The 15,480-nt window shown below is 60.4% G+C and overlaps 2 protein-coding genes across 3 annotated transcripts; both read right to left on the reverse strand.

The window, feature by feature from the left end:
* Window positions 1-800: 800 nt before the first annotated feature.
* GZMM (granzyme M) lies at window positions 801-8,674 on the reverse strand. Of its 2 annotated transcripts, none has more exons than XM_060146784.1 (5): window positions 8,386-8,674; window positions 3,105-3,264; window positions 1,949-2,084; window positions 1,504-1,767; window positions 801-1,070 (listed from the first exon to the last, which is right to left on the reverse strand). In XM_060146784.1, exons 2-5 carry the CDS (start codon window positions 3,197-3,199, stop codon window positions 918-920), a joined length of 648 nt encoding a protein of 215 aa, XP_060002767.1. In that variant the 5' UTR covers window positions 3,200-3,264; window positions 8,386-8,674; the 3' UTR covers window positions 801-917. The 2 variants fall into 2 exon arrangements, with proteins under 2 accessions (XP_060002767.1, XP_060002766.1); XM_060146783.1 differs by lacking the exon at window positions 8,386-8,674 and adding an exon at window positions 6,337-6,486.
* An 865-nt stretch (window positions 8,675-9,539) lies between these two features.
* On the reverse strand, window positions 9,540-15,462 carry CDC34 (cell division cycle 34, ubiqiutin conjugating enzyme). The gene is made up of 5 exons (XM_060145896.1): window positions 15,168-15,462; window positions 12,294-12,380; window positions 12,110-12,207; window positions 11,424-11,558; window positions 9,540-9,784 (listed from the first exon to the last, which is right to left on the reverse strand). Exons 1-5 carry the CDS (start codon window positions 15,342-15,344, stop codon window positions 9,574-9,576), a joined length of 708 nt encoding a protein of 235 aa, XP_060001879.1. The 5' UTR covers window positions 15,345-15,462; the 3' UTR covers window positions 9,540-9,573.
* Between the last annotated feature and the right edge of the window lie 18 nt (window positions 15,463-15,480).

Consider the following 15,480-nt stretch of genomic DNA (forward strand, 5'->3'; position numbering starts at 1 on the left):
TTCAACAGAAAGTCACCACGTGGCCCAGCAAGCCCTCCCTCGTCGGCGCAGGCCCGGGAGAACTGAAAACACACGTCCACACACGCGCCTGTGCGCCCATGGCCACAGCAGCCAGGGTGGAAACAGCCCAAGTGTCCACGGACAGGTGAGCAGATACACACACATGTCCCTCCACACCCAGGAACGTCACTCGGTAGCCCCGACACTCGCTACAACGTGGACAGACGTTGAGAACACGATGCTCCGTGAGAGAAGCCAGGCGTGGACACACAGGGTGTGATTCCATTGACGGGAAGCATCCGGAACAGGCAAATCCACAGACACAGAGGGTGGACTCCTGGTCGTCAGGGGCTGGGGGAGGGGCTGGGGTTGCTTTTGGGGTGATGGAATGTTCTGGAACTGGACAGAGGGGCTGGTGGCACAACCCGGCTAATGTACCGAAAACCACTGCGTTACACACTTTTCAAAAGGGGGAATTGTATGGCGTGTGAATTATATCTCAATAAAGGCGGCACCAAAATAAAAAAGAGAGGGGGAAGAAGATCCCTGGCTGCTTTCTCCGTGTCTCCCTCTGGCTCCCCAGTGCCCAGCCCACCCCCTGCCAGAGGGAATCTGGCTTCGGAACCCAGTGGCCAGCGCCGCCCCCTGCCAGGCACCCTCGGGGCCCTCGCCAGCTGCTGGGCCGCCTGGGAAGCCTCAAACCTGCAACCTCTGTTTTGTAAATGGGGAGCTCTCATTCCCCCTGCCCCCCCACCCCCGCACGGGGCAGAATCCAGGCCGGCTCATGCCATTTCCTTATTAGAGTTTATTGGTCCCCTGACACATGCGGGCCCCCGGCCGCCCCTCCCTGCAATCCTGCTGGCGCACAGAAGGGGAGTCGGGCCACCTCTGGAGGGTCGGGTTAGGGAAGCGGGCCGCTAGTGGCCGATGACCTTCTCGATCCAGGACTTATAGGGGGCCACGGCGGTGGCCACGGGAGGTTTGAAGATGTCGGTGCAGTTCTTAGAGCTGAAGGACAGGATTCCAGCCACTTGGCCTCTGCTGCATATCACGGGTCCTCCCGAGTCCCCCTGCCGAGGCAACAGAGCACCGGTCACCTTGCTGCCCACTGCGGGAGGTGGGGGGCAGGAGGCTGATTCCAGGGCAGAGACCCCTGCCCCCCTCTCCCTGCACCCTCCGTCCCCCGACCTCCTTCATTCCCTCCTCCCTTCCTTTCCTTTTAACTCTCTTTGCTCCTTCTTCCCACCGCAGGGCCTTTGCACATGCTCTATCTATGCCCTGATCTTCCTGGGTGCTGGAGTTCATGCCCCAGCTCTGCTGCTGGCTATGTGACCATGGGCAACCTCTCTGTGCCTCAGTTTCTGCACCTGAGAAATGGGCTCACGCTCGTGCCAACCTTCAGGACCCCCAGGGAATGGAGGGAGCAGGGCCTGGGGAGAGTTGGGGCTTGCCTGGGTGCCCAGCTGCTGGCCGATGAGGCGCCCCCCACCCCAGCGCCCTCACCTTGCAGGGGGCCTGGTTCTTGGAGTAGGCTGCCAGGCAGATCATGCGGGGGCTGATGCCACCCTGCCAAAACCGACTGTTGTTGCACATCCTGGCGTCCAGCACGTGCATATCCAGCTCCTGCAGTGCCCTGGCCAGTTGCCCACTCTGGTGGGTCACACCCCAGCCGGCCACGCTGCACCGCGCTCCTGCGGCCACTGCCTGGCGTCCTCGCGGCAAGGCCAGGGGCCGGATGGTCTTGCTGCGTTTCACCTTCCCATCCAGCTACAGGGAACAGAAAGGGGCAGGTGAGTGCAGGAGGGGACCTTGGGGGAGGGGAACACTGGGGGAGGGGCGATGAGGGAGGGGTTCCTGGGGGAGGGACAGTGGGGAGGGGACCCTGGGGGAGGGGAACACCACACTGAGGGAGGGGACCTGGAACTACCATTTCTCCCACTGGCAGGACCTTAAGCAGCGCGAGGTCATTCTTCAGATGGGGGGCTGGCTTGTATTCGGGGTGCAGGACCACCTCCCTGATGTGGCAGGTAAGGGCAGGGTCTCCGAGCACGTGGAGCCCCAGCACCAGCCTCAGCAGCTGTGTCCTGGGGGCACAAGATCAGGGTGTGGGCGGCAGCCCTGCAGCCTCAGGGGCACTCGGTGTCCCGCACCCCCTCACCCAGCCTCTCTCTGGGGTCCTTCCCCTGCTACTGCTCAGCCCGTTCTTCTCCCCACCTCCTCCAGTAAGCCTTCCCTGCTCCCATCCCTCCCCAGACTCGGCCCGGCCAGGGGCTTGTGCTGTGTGTGTCTTAAAAATGCTGACCCTCCCTGCCCCCACCACCAGCCTGGGGCTCCAGACAGCGCGTACGTTATGCCTCAACATCAGTGATTTGTTCAGAGGCTGGCAGTGACCTAGCTGGGCCCATCGGGACCTATCCTCATAAACTTGCCCAAACTAGAGAGGAAGAAGCTCTTTTTACAGGACTTAAGGGGGCCCATCCTTGCCACCATGGGAGAGAGCCTGCCTGATAATGTGGCCAGGGGGCAAGACAGCAGAGTTGAGACACAGGCAAGCTTTTGAGCGCCTCATGGGAGCACCTGGATCAAGCCATGCCTGAAGGCTGCCTCCTCTTGGCGTTTTCAGTTACACGAACCAACAGGTCCCTTTTGGTTATTCCGCCCAGTTTGGTCTGTGCTCTTTGTTACTGGCCAGACCAGAGGTAGGGCAGCTCTGGGATGGGTTGACTTGGTGGCTTCACAATGGCATCAGGGACCCAGGCTCCTCTCTGTGTTGGCCCTGCCACCCTCATAGACCAGCTCTGTCCACATGGCCACAGGTGGGAGATATACTCCTGGGTGTCACAAGGGGCCTGACCCTGTCCACTTGGAAGGTGCTTTGTTGTAGCAGATAAACCATCCCCAGGAATCCTCACGGCCTAATGTCACATACACACGCCTAAGGTCAGTGTCACATACGCACGCCTCAGCAATCACTGCAGAGGGCAAGGGGACCCCCCCCCCACAATGCTACAATTGGCTTAAATCTCTCAGGTGAGAGTGGGGATGACAGGATAGATTTGGGGACAGCTGGGGGGATGGGGGTGGGGCAGGGCAGGGTCACTCACGGATGGATCAGGCAGTGGGCAGCTGTCAACACCCACTGCCGGTTCACGAGGACCCCCCCACACAGGTGGGAGCCGGATTTCTGCAGCGAAACCATGTATGGGTGTGAGTTCGGGGCAGCCTCTCGACCCCCAATGATGTGGGTCTCAAACGTGTTGCCTCCTGGGGATGGGGAGAGAAAAAGCCAGGTTAGGGCTGGGTGCCCCACCCCTGCCATGACCCTGCAACTCCAGCTCTGCAGCCCTGGATGGAATGTTCTGGAATTAGACTATGGGGTTGGTTGCACAGCTCTGAATGCGCTGAAATTCTCTGAATTGTATCCTTTAAATGGGCAAATTGTACAGTATGTGAATGACATCTCAATAAAGCTGCTATAAAAACTGTTCTAAAACCAATCATGAATTAAAAGGATAAAAAAGTGCTCTAATGTGAATCAGCTCAAAATCTTCCTGGGATTCCCCATCGTGCTTTAAACATCTAAACTCCTCATGACCCACGAGACACGCATCAGCTGACCCTGCTTCCTTCACACTCGCCCTCACCCACTCCAGCACTTGGGTCTCCCTGCCGCTCCTCCAGGGCACTGCCCTTGTTCCCACCTCAGGGCCTTTGCATGTACTGTTCTGGAAGCCTGGAGTGCATTTCCCCCAGACATTCCGATGTCTGGCTGTCTCACTGGTCTCGGCCCAAAAGTCTTCTCCTCAGAGACCTCTTCCTCTTCCTCTTCCTCTGTTCTCTTCCAAGCACTCACCCCACCCTGGTGTTGTATCCCACACACTTCCGCATTGCCTGTCTATTCCCACTAGCCTATGAGTGATGCAAGGACAGGCTCTGTACCAGTCTTGTTTACAACAGGTCTAATACAATATATGGTCAGCAAATAAGGAAGGAAGCATGAGTGGATGGATAGATGGATGATGGATGGATGCTGGGTGATGGGTGATGGATGGATAGAACGAAGGAAGGAAAGAAGGGAGAGAGAAAGGATAGGGGTGGATGGTTGGGTTCCTACCCTGCTGGGTCACCAACTGATCACAGAACTATTGCCATCCAGCCAGGCCAGAAGAGTGGGATGCCCACCACGGCTGTCCTTCCATTTCACGCCTCCAGGTGCCGGTTCTAGCCGCGCATTCATGATTTGGGAAGTCAGGCAGCCGGGGCTCCAATTCCAGCTCCGTCACTCCCTTCTGGGCAACCCAAGCTAGGCTGCCTCACTCTCTGGGCTGTGGTCTCCTGCCCCCGCAAGCTGGAGTTGTGTATAAACATACTAGCACACCCTGCCTCCTGCGTGCTGCTGGGGGGCAAACAGCCTGCATCTGCCCCACATCCTGTGAATCCAGCTCGAGGGTGAGGTGTGAGGAGTACGCTCTACCCTCAGAGTCCCAAAGTCTCCCCTCAAGACAACTACAAGGGGAAATGCTTGATTTCACTTTGGAGAAGCCCGGCCAACCTCAGCTTCTCCAAGCGGTCGAACGGATCCACCAGGACAGGGAGAACACAGCCCCCCTCCGTGGGTCCTGTGGAAACTGCACCACCGGAGCCCAGTCTGGGAACGCAGCTGACAGGCCCACAGTGGCCAGAGGACCCGGGGGACATAGAGACGCTTCCAGAGCGCAGGGACCGAGGTCAGCAGGACGACGCAGTGACCCACAGAGGACCCCGTGGCGACAGTTGGAATAAGGTCTGTAGGTGAGCGGATAGGAAGGATGCTGAGAATCTACCAGTCACATAAGGGGCTGTCTTGGTTCTCAGAAGACTCACTGGAGCGCTTAGGGGTGAGGGGCAGCACGTCTGCAGCCCACTCTCAAAGGGCTCAGAAAAAGAATGATAAACATACCTATTTATATTTCACACACACCCAGGGTCGGGATGTGAGTGGAAGAGGGGATGACAAAGCAACTGGAGCAAATGTTTACCACTGAGGAATTTAGGGAAGAGAAGATGGAAGTTATCTGCATGATTCCCTTGACTTGTCTGAAAAAGCAGAATTAAGTCAGAAGGAAAAGAATGTAAAATATCTGTCCTGATGGGGCCTCTCCTCTGCCCCAAGGCCTCGCCTCGCCCTCAGGCTTCACTTAGAAGAAGTCCTAACAGCTACTGTAGATAAAACTCACAGACCCTCAATCCACCTGCTAAACGTTCCGAGCCTCCACTGCACTGAGCTGTGAGATGAGCTCCTCAGGAAGGGATCACGTGCCCTTAGCAGCCCTCTTCACACTTTTTTTTTTTTTTGCGGTACGCGGGCCTCTCACCGCTGTGGCCTCTCCCGCTGCGGAGCACAGGCCCCGGACCTGCAGGCTCAGCGGCCATGGCTCACGGGCCCAGCCGCTCCGCGGCATGTGGGATCTTCCCGGACCGGGGCACGAACCCGCGTCCCCTGCATCGGCAGGCGGACTCTCAACCACTGCGCCACCAGGGAGGCCCCACACTTTTTGTTTTTTAAATGTTTTTTTTGGGTCTCACTTTTTAAAAAACTTGAACTATAGTTGAGTTACAATGTTGTGTTAGTTTCAGGTGTACAGCAAAGTCATTCAGTTATAGATATATATTCTTTTTCAGTTTCTTTTCCGATTTTAGGTTATTATAAGATATTGGATACAGTTCCCTGTGCTAAACAGTGGGACCTTGTTGTTCATCTCTTTTATGTATAGTACTGTCTATCTGTTAATCCCAAACTCCTGATTTATGCCCCCCCATTTTTTTTTCCCCCCACGCCTTGAAGCTTGTGGGATCTTAGTTCCCCCACCAGGCATTGAACCCAGGCCCCGGCAGTGACAGCGCCAAGTCCGAGCCATTGGACTGCCAGGGAAGTCCCACATCCCTCCCATTTAAAAAAATTTATATTATCTTCTCACTAGGTCATCCACGTGCCCCGCACAAAACTGTTGGGGGAAAGTGGAACTCCTTCCCTCCCTCCGTGCCTCCCAGCTCTGGAGCCTTCTTCCAGAAATATTCCAGCAAAAGGGAACGGATTCTCACATACTGTCAGAAAAGAAACCCCCAGGACGGCGGGCATCCTCGGCCTTTTGCCCTTTGCTTAACCCACCATCTATTTTCAAGGCTGTTTCAAGGAAAGCCGCCTTGTGCTTTTGGGGCAGCCAACATGTCTTCAGCGGGGTCCCTTCTGAGGACGGGGGAGTTGTTTCCAGTCTCTGTTCTGATGCCCCGTGCCCTGTCTCCCACCCCCAGACCCCAGGTGCCACAGCTCTGGGCCTGTCTCCCCACCGCGCTCACCTGCCCTCAGGGCTCCCAGGACCGCCAGCAGCAGCAGCATCGGGGATTGCGGGGCCTCCATGATGCTGGCCCCGGGCCCCCAGTGCCACCCACACCCACCCTTCCTGTGGGGGAGGTGACATTCACAGCTCTGGCTGCTTCCACCTCACCCTGAAGTGCCTCTAAAAGATACAGACTCTCTGAAGACAAAACCCCGTCACCACGATCACACCTGAAAAGCTGACGAGAAACCTTCATTAGCATCTACTGTCCCATCACGTTCAAGCTCCCATCTCACACATGGTGTTTTGTGGTTTCAGTGGTATTATCTCCTTGCCCTGTTGTCTTATTTTTGCAAAATACACACACCATAATTCACCATTTTAACCATTTTTAAGCGCACAGCTCGGCGGCACTAAGCACCTTCACATTGTCGTGCAGCCAGCCCATCATCATCTCTAGAACTTTCTCAATTTCCCAAACTGAAACTCTGTCCCCATGAAACACTGACTCCCCACCCCTCCCCCAGCCCCTGGCCCCCACCATCTACTTCCTGTCTCTGTGGATCTGACTCCCCCAGGAACCCTCTGTGAGTGGAATCAGACACCATGTGTCCTTCTGTGTCTGGCTTCTCTCACGGAGCATCATGTCCTCAAGGTTCATCCCTGTGGTAGTAGGTGTCAGAATCTCCTGCCTTTTTAAGGCTCAATAATATTCCACTGTCTGGGTGGACCACACTGTTTAGTTTCTTTGTTTTTTGTTTTTCTTTTGGCCATGCCATGGGGCTTGCGGGACCTTAGTTCCCCGACCAGGGATTGAACCCAGGCCCTCAGCAGTGAAAGCTCAGTGTCCTAACCACTGGACCGCCAGGGAATTCCCCGGACCACATTGTGTTTATCCATCATCTGTCCATGGACATCTGGGGTCTTCTAGATTTTGGCAATTTTGAAGAAAGATGCTATGAACACTCGTGTGTTATGAGTACCTGGGGGGCTCCTGCAAATCCGAGGGTCCTAGCCAGGCTCAGCTAGGTCCTCCCTCCTTCGGTCCACCCCTCTCCTTGCTGCTCCCCGACACCACGTGACCCCGACCAGCCAATCAGAGCACACCCCGTACCCCCTGGCCACAGGGTTCGGTTCAGGGTAGAGGACCACCTTAAGCCCTAAAGCAGCTCAGTGAAGACTGTGGCCCGCATTTCTTCTGGAACTTTTCATACGGCCCTTACTCTCTGCTGGACTTGGAAAGATGTCACCCTGGGTGTGGGTGGGCCCAAGGCGAGAGGCGTCCACCTGAGAATGAGGCCCACACAGAGGAAGCTGACCACACGCTCAGTGCCTGAAACCACAGTTCTGGAGGCTGCAAGCAGGAAATGGGCTTCATGGGGCAAAGGTCCAGGTGTGGGCCGGCCTGGTTCCTCTGGGGCTACAGGGGAGAATTATTTCCTGCCTTTTCCAGCATCTAGAGACAGAGATGCTGGGATTCGGGCATGGACGTTTTCAGAGCTGTTATTCTGCCGACCACAGGTAGGGGGAGACAAGAGTCAGGGCACAGCCAGCACCTGGCTCCAGCTGTGCCTGAAACCCCCGCCCTGTCAGTCACGGAAGCCAGTGAAATTCTCCTGCACTTGAGTCAGTGTGATGAGTCAAGCGTTCTTCCCTCTGATGCTGAAAGGGTTGTGATAAATAAAGAAGATTCGGATGAAAAATGGGTCACAGAGGCGGATGAGATCGCCCCGATGCCGGGGCTCTGAGGCCAGATGCAAACCGTCCACCTCTCCTCTGACTGCGTCTGGTACACGAGGCTAAGGTTGTCTTCACCCAGGAGGGCTTGTGAGGCCAGGGTTCAGTTTAAGAAAAATGAGTATTTATAGGGTGTTCACGTGTCCTACCTTGTTTAATCTTTCTAATAACCCCAGGAAGTAGGTTTCATTGGTATTGGGGGGCAGGGGAGGGCGCCATATTTTGGCAACTAAGAAGAGACGAATTTCAGATACACGACAAGTAACTTTTTGGTATGATGACGTCCCAAACATTACATGGGATGATCTGAGAGTAAAAACAGTTTGTTTACCTGAAATCCACGTTGAACCAGGCAAACCCAACGCTGAGGCCCCCGGGGGGGAGCACAGGATCCCGAGGCCCCGGGGCGAGGCAACTGCGTGCACAAGCTCCTTTGGATCTGGGGACAAGAGCTGGGCGTTTACACCCCGGCTTCCATCCTCAGACGCTCCCTAGAGGGTGGGTCCTCGACCCCTCCCCTTGGGTCTGGGGGCTCACGCCTGTTCCCATCTGTCCTGTGCAGGGCAAGAGGCACCGCGTGACCCTAGGGCTGGTGGGCACTGGCCTGGCCCCTGGGCCCTCATCCTCCCGGCCCTGAGGCTCCGGTCATCTAGGCGGTGGGGCAGTGACATGCACCCCTCCCTCCCCACACCCACGTGACCCCGACCCACACAAGCCGAGCGTGATGGAGGGTGAACACCGAGTCTGGATCTGTTTGTTACAGAAGGCTGGGGAAGGGGAGAAGGGGTCCCAGGGGAGCAGAGGGGCTGGACCCACAGGCCCAAGGGTGGTGGCAGGTGGGGTAACCTTTCCCATAAACGCCCAGACGGCATTTCTGGCTTTTGGCCCAGACACTAGGTTGCAATCACTCCGTTCTAAAGCAGGGGAAGAGATGGGTGTGGCTTTGTTCCAATAAAACTTTATTTTTGCCCAGGAGCTGGGGCTTCGGACCCCCGGGGCCACCCCTCAGCCCGAAGAACACACCCCAGGCCCCCGCCTGGCCAGACCCCGGTCTCTGCGGCCCCTCCCCCCAAATCAGCAAACCTGACAGGAGACCCCTGGGGAGCGTCCAGGTTCGGAGGGGCGGCTGCCGCCTGCCTGTCTCGGGTCACATGCATGGCACCAGGGCCTGCGTCCCCGCCTGGGCCCCGTTGGCCTCACGGCCAAGGAGAGGTTGGTCCTCGGGCTTCTCATAAAGTCGCTTTATTTAGATTCCAAACAACCGCAAGCAGAGAGAAGAGGTGACCCCGAGTCAATCTGTCCGCTCTCAAGCCGGGACCCCGAGTCTCTGGCTCCAGCTGGTGGGTGGGGCGGGCGGGCCAGGGTCCCCGAGCGGCGTCCGGCCCAGGCGGGGCCGCGAGCGCAGCGGCCTCCCCGGAGGCGGAGGGGACAGGGCGGACGCAGTGTCCGGAGGTAGTGGCGGCGGCAGAGAGTGGGCGGCTGAGGTAAAATCTGCCAGTTTATTTGCGGAAACGCGGGGTCAGGACTCCTCGGTGCCCGAGTCGTCCTCGTCCCCGAAGCAGCTGTCGGCCTCGGCCTCGGCCTCGGCATCCTCGTAGTAGTCGTCGTAGAAGAGGTCCGAGCCCTCGTCAGGCGCTGGGGCCTTGGTCTTCACGCAGTACTCGGCCAGCGTGGTGGGCACCTTCACGCCGTCCCGCTCCGCGTCCACCTTGGTCCCCAGGACCTGCTTCCTGCGGAGAGAAGCGGGGTCTGCCTCATTGCGGCCGGCAGCCCTGGGGCCCCCGCGCTCGCTCCCGTGAAACAACACAGGACAACCGGGGCGACGGCCGGGCCATGGGGGCCAGCGACAGGATGGCCGGGGCAGAGCAGACGGGCCCAACCACTCCTGGCCCCCGCGTGTGCACGGGCCTCTGATCACACACGCGCGCACAGACACGAGCACACACGTGTGGGAGGCGGTGGAACGCGGGCTCTGAACCAGGAATGAGGGCTGTGCAGACACAGGGAGGGTGTCGGCTCATCAGGAAGAGAAGCGCATTTCGGCCCTGGCCGCTGAGGTCAGGCGAAGTGGGAGCAGCCACGGCTGGCGCTGGGCCGGGTCAGTGGGCGAGGGGCAGGGTGGAGGGTGGCGGGTGGGGTGGGCGGGGTCGCTCAGCAGCCCCAGGGGAAGGGCCAGCCACTGGGAGGCGCCCGTGGCGGGACTCGGCACACCCCCACCAGGCCGGGGTCCCGGGTCCTCTCCTCTCTGTACTTGAGCGTCTTCCTGTCACCAGCACCGCGTCTCCTGCGCGCGCTTTCCGTCCGGAGCTTTATCCGACTGACGGTAGCCGGCAGGAGCTCTGACCGCACCTGCTGCGCCTGGGGTCCCACCACCCGACAGGGCCGGTGGGCTTTCTGGAGCTCCCACCATGGGGTCGTGCGGCCGGCCCACGGGCACAGGTCCCCACAGCTGCGTGGACACGGTGGGTGAGCATGCGCCTGGATGCTGGTGAGGACGAGAACTGTTTCCCCGGGTGAATGCTGGGCCTGGGGGGGGGCCTGGGTCGTCATGGAGACGTGTCTGACCTATTCCCTTTTCCAAGAGGCAAATGACAGACTAAAAACCTCTTTGGAGGAGACTTAGTGAAGCGTTTAGTTTGTCACGAAACAAGTCACAGACCCCAGGGGCTCCTAGAGCAGCTCACGGGACACAACAAACACAACAGGGCAGAGCGCGCAGGCCCCTGGGGAATGTTTCACACAGACTCCCCTGCGAGGCCGGGCACCTGCCTGTTCACGCGGAAAAACAGAAAACAACAGAAATGAGAGGAGTTCATCCTGGCAAACTCCTAAGTGATGCGCTGCTTTTATAACCAGGAGAAACTGACTTTTCGTAAAAGAAGTTATCTCCTAAACATGCTCGTACCACACGGCTTTGCTGCCTTTAGAGAATAACTCCAAGTCTCAAAATTGCGACATTCGCTCCCGTTAGGCGAAATGATGGAACACCCTGCACAGCACGGTCCCGGAGGAGACCGCGTGGGGCAAAGCACGGGGCCACGCACACGCGTGCACGCCCCAGCACGCAGGGTCCGCGTACATGGGGGATGGGGGGTACCGGTGGGATCGCTGACCTTACAGCGTCAAAGCAGAAGAATGTGGCAAGACCCTGCTAGATCCTGGCGGACACCAGGCCGTTTATCTCTGTGTGAGGTGCATGCACCCACATGCCACGCACACGAGAGACACACACACACACACGGCACGTCCACACACGATAGTACGTATGTGGGCCACACGCTTCACGAGAGAAAAACCCCAGCTTTTCCGGCAAGAGGAGGAGGGCTCAGGAGGGGCCCCCCTGCCTCCCCAGGCCCCAGGCCCACTCACCGGATGATGTCCGTGTACTCGCGGTCCTTGCCTTTGCTTTCTTTCCACTTCCTGTACATCACGGAAGCGTCCACGTTAGCCGGTGAGAAGGTGTTGGGCTCGTTGAGGAGGGAGATGACGCTCAGGAGGATGGTCCTAGGGGAGGCGGCAGGAGTCGGCGTGGGGGGTCCACGGCCCAGGGGCTGCCTGCCCGGGAGCCTCATGCCCCGAGCCGGCCCGCCACCCTCCACCTGCCCTCTGCGGCGTGCCAGGCTCCTGGGACGGGACATGGGTGGACAGCCAAGGCCAGGACCATCTTCCCTCCGCTGGAGCAGGCCTGTCCCCTCCCTGGGGCACCCTGCCTGGAGAGTGGGTCCCCTGTGCCACTCATTCCCGCTCCAGCCTGGGGAGGAGGAGAGTGCCCGGGCCGCTCAGGGTGAGCACAGCACCAGGGGATGGAAGGGCTGTGCTCCCTGGGGCTCGAGGAAGGAGGGGGGACCCCAGGGGCACGCAGACACGGCCACAGGAGTCCCAGAGACCATTCCTGAAGGTGGGTGGGGCAGGGATGGCAGGAAATGGAGGAGAGGCCGGCAGGGATGGGGGCTCTGGCGGGAGGTGGCTCCCACAGACGCTGCCACCCCACAGGGAGCTGCAACCTCCCGTGTCCACGTGCCCAGGGCTGGCCTGCCCGACGCCGACTGCCTCACCTGACGTTCTGCGTGGGGTTCCACCGCTCCGAGGGCAGCTCCCCGCTCTGGGGGTCATCGACGGGGGGGTGGAGGATGGAGATGCACACGTCGCCAGTCTGTGCGGCACGGGGGGGTCAGCACCCATGAGGCTCCCGTCCACACGCCCCCCGCCCCACCCCGCCCCCTGGAGGAGCAGGCTCACCTCGTAGATGTTGGGGTGCCACATCTTGGTCAGGAAGCGAAAGGCCGGCGGAGAATAGGGGTAGTCAATGGGGAACTTGAGGCGCGCCTGGTGGGGGAGAGCAGAGGCTCAGCCAGGGCCGGGTCAGGCCGCCCAAGACCACACACAGCGGTCAGCCTGGGACTCGCCTGCCTCCGGCGCCCCTCACGGGCCAGGGGCTTTTCGGGGTCATCGAGCTGAGCTGACAACCCTGGTCCCTGCCCTGCTGTCAGTGGCTGGGGGCAGGGTGGGGGGAGTGTGTGGGCACTCGCCGGGGTGCAGCTCCAGGCCCGTCCCAGCCCAGGCCTCTGGGGGGACCAGAGCCCTGGCCCCAGGGAGCGTGGTGGGCCCAGTCCTGGGAGCCGGGTGCCCAAGCACCGCGCTGGGCTCCCAGCCTCAGTCTCCAACCTGTGGGGAGGATTAAAATAGATGGGTGTTCACTGGGCAGGCGCCGGGGGCGGAGATGAGTCAGCACCAGGCGGACAGGCTCTTTGCCCGCAGGTGTCAGTCCTGGGGGGTCAGGAAGGCAAACGGGAAGGTCACGGGCAGACGGGGGAGGGCTGCGAGGGAGAGTTATGCCCCGGCCTCGCCTGTTTAAGCCCCAGTCCTGGGGTCCTGATGGTGCTTCAGGCTCTCGGGGCCAACGTGGGACAAGAGGGGGCTGCAGGCCCCCCCATCTTTAGAGAATCGTCCTCCTGGGCAGGGGGCGCTGGGGGCACTCGGGGGAGGGCCCTCTGTTCTGGAGTGAACGTGCTGAGGCCTGAAGTCAGTCTGGAACTTGGGCCTCAGACCCTGCCTCTTGGTCCCGCCAAGCCCAGGGCTGCGTTTCTAAGTGAAGACAGAGACCAGCTGAGGCCTCCTTAGCGGAGGAGGGGGACAGGCCTCCCCTCACCAAACACCCATCAAGTCCCAGAGATACCTTGACTGCTGTGCCAACTGAGGCTCAGAGAAGGAGAGCACTTTGCCTGAGGGCACACAGAATGCAGCTGTGGAGGGGCTCCCCAACCCAGGTCTCTGGGGCACCCCTCAGCACACGCTGCCCGGAGCCCCTCTGGCTTGTAAGGGGCAGTGGGTGAGGCTGGGCGGGCTGAGAGGAAGGTGCTGGAAAGCGATGGTGCCCCCCGGGCACTTCCAGCCCCTGTATTTCCACATATTTCCCCCCACTCCCCAGCCAACCACATCAGAACAGGAGGATATGAGGGTGGCAGAACCACTGTGGGTCCCACGCTGCCTTCCTCGAGGACAGACTCTCGCGGCAAACGCGATCAGATTTGTGGCGCCCCTCCCTAGTCCAGCTTTCTAGAATAACAGGATCATCCCCCCAAAGCCAGCCTGGAAGGTCCTACCCACAATCCCTTGCAAACAGTGGGCAGTAGCCAGAAACCCACGTCCTTTCCTTTCCTTCCAGTCCAGCACCCTTGCTCAGAGTCCTGGCCTGGCCTCAGGGTGGGACTCATGCTATTCCAGCTCTGAGTGGGGCCCTTATCCTCACAGCCAACAGCTCCCAGATGCAGACAAAAGAGGCTCAGGGACGAGGGTTGGTTAAACCATTTGGGGACCAGCCCCCAATCCATGTCCTGCACGGGAAAGACGGATTCCACATCAGAACTCAGCCCAGGGCTGTCCATGCTCATCCCCCCATCCCACCCCAGCAACAAGGGAATCTCAACTCAAGAATCACCCCAGCAGGCCAGCCTGCCCCCTCCCGGCCCCTGAGCAGGCGTGGCTAAAATGTTAGCCAAAACTGCAAACACAGACATCTGTCCGGGCACTGCCAGCCCCGCCCCGCCACCGCCCGGGCCTCCCAGCCTGGCCGCTGGGCTCTTGGCAGGCGGCATTGGGGGTGTTCCAGCTGAGGGCCCAGGCTCCGCGTCTCTTACAAGGAGACCCCCGTCTTGTCCGTCTGGCTCGAGGAGCAAAATCCTTTGATCTGGGAGGGGTCCTGCCAACACCACATCTGGACTCATATCCTGTCCAGGTACTGGCCTGAGTCCTCGTCACACTTGTCAGAGACACAGCCGGTCCCCGGGACAGCCCTGGCCTCCCCGCTCACAGAGCGCCCAGAAGCGACCCAGGGCAGGAGACGTGGGGCCCAAGAAGCCGCCTGCTCAGAGGAACCCGAGAAAGGCCAGCCGGGGCACAGAAGAGCCTAAGCTTCTGAGGCCGGGCCTGGGTGGGCCCTGTGCTGTGGCTCCCGGGGACAGGGCTGAGGGTGGGAGCGACGGCCGGACAGAACACGTTACGTAAGGCTCAGGATGAAGCCCAGAGGGCTTGGCCCACTGCTATCGGCCAGGGTGGCCGCTTTCCAAGCAGGTCCCGGCTGCCAACCCCATCCGGGCCTTTGTTGGAACCCGAGCCAGTGGCCGAGCCAGCCCCCAGGCGGGGGGCCTCCCTCCCTCCCAACAGTGCTGGCTGGTTCTGGGGAGGCCTCTTTGTCCGCTCCGGGCAGCGGGCAGGGCCAGGAGGAGGGGAACGGGCACCAGAGGCTGGGGGAAGCAAAGGCCCCGCATCCAGAGAAACAGGGAGGGTCCCGGGCCTCCCCTCTGGGGACGTGAAGCGGCCTTAGAGGGAACAGGCGCTTCTCGGGGACTCCTAGGGCCAGAGGGGTTGACCGAGGGCCCCTAGCTCGCCAGAGGCGGTCAGGCAGCGGGGCAGAAGGAAGGGGCCCCGGGAGGAGGAGGGACAGAGGATGGGGGCCCCGCGAGGAGAAGAGGGAGAGGGAAGGAACCCCGTGAGGAGGAGAGACAGTGAGAACGGGTCCCACCAGGGGAGAGGACGGGGGCAGGGGGCAGAGGTGGGGGAGGGGCCCCGAGGAGCCGGAGGAGGGGGTCGCCGCCCCCTGACCCCGCCGCTCACCTTGAAGTAGCCGCCCTCGTAGTAGGTGTTGGGGGGCCCGAAGATGGCCACCTCCCAGTTGTACAGGTCGCCCTCGTCCACCAGGGTCACCCGGAAGCCCTCCACCGGCTCCTCCTGCAGCCCCTTGAGCTCCAGAAGCAGGGCCTTCTGTGAGCTGGGCACCAGCGGCCGGGCCATGGCGGCGGCGGACGGGGCCGGGGCCGGGGGCGCTTGGGGCCGCGGGGCCGTGGGCGCACGGGACGGGCAGGGGCCGGGGCCGCCTTCTTCGTCCACCGCCCGGAGCCGCCGGGCGCTCCAGTAGCTCTGCACCGCC

Source organism: Lagenorhynchus albirostris, chromosome 3, assembly GCF_949774975.1.
Source record: "Lagenorhynchus albirostris chromosome 3, mLagAlb1.1, whole genome shotgun sequence".
In the NCBI taxonomy this organism is placed as follows: Eukaryota; Metazoa; Chordata; class Mammalia; order Artiodactyla; family Delphinidae; genus Lagenorhynchus; species Lagenorhynchus albirostris.

Coding starts and splice junctions, on each gene's coding strand:
- GZMM (XM_060146783.1), bottom strand. CDS start 6,397: ATGGAGGCCCCGCAATCCCCGATGCTGCTGCTGCTGGCGGTCCTGGGA. Junction 2,085..3,104: donor GCCCACTGCCTGATCCATCC/GTGAGTGACCCT, acceptor TTGTGCCCCCAG/GACACAGCTGCTGAGGCTGG. Junction 1,768..1,948: donor ATGACCTCGCGCTGCTTAAG/GTCCTGCCAGTG, acceptor TGTTCCCTGTAG/CTGGATGGGAAGGTGAAACG.
- CDC34 (XM_060145896.1), bottom strand. CDS start 15,344: ATGGCCCGGCCGCTGGTGCCCAGCTCACAGAAGGCCCTGCTTCTGGAG. Junction 12,381..15,167: donor ACGAGGGCGGCTACTTCAAG/GTGAGCGGCGGG, acceptor CTCCCCCACCAG/GCGCGCCTCAAGTTCCCCAT. Junction 11,559..12,109: donor AACCCCACGCAGAACGTCAG/GTGAGGCAGTCG, acceptor CGCCTCCCCTAG/GACCATCCTCCTGAGCGTCA.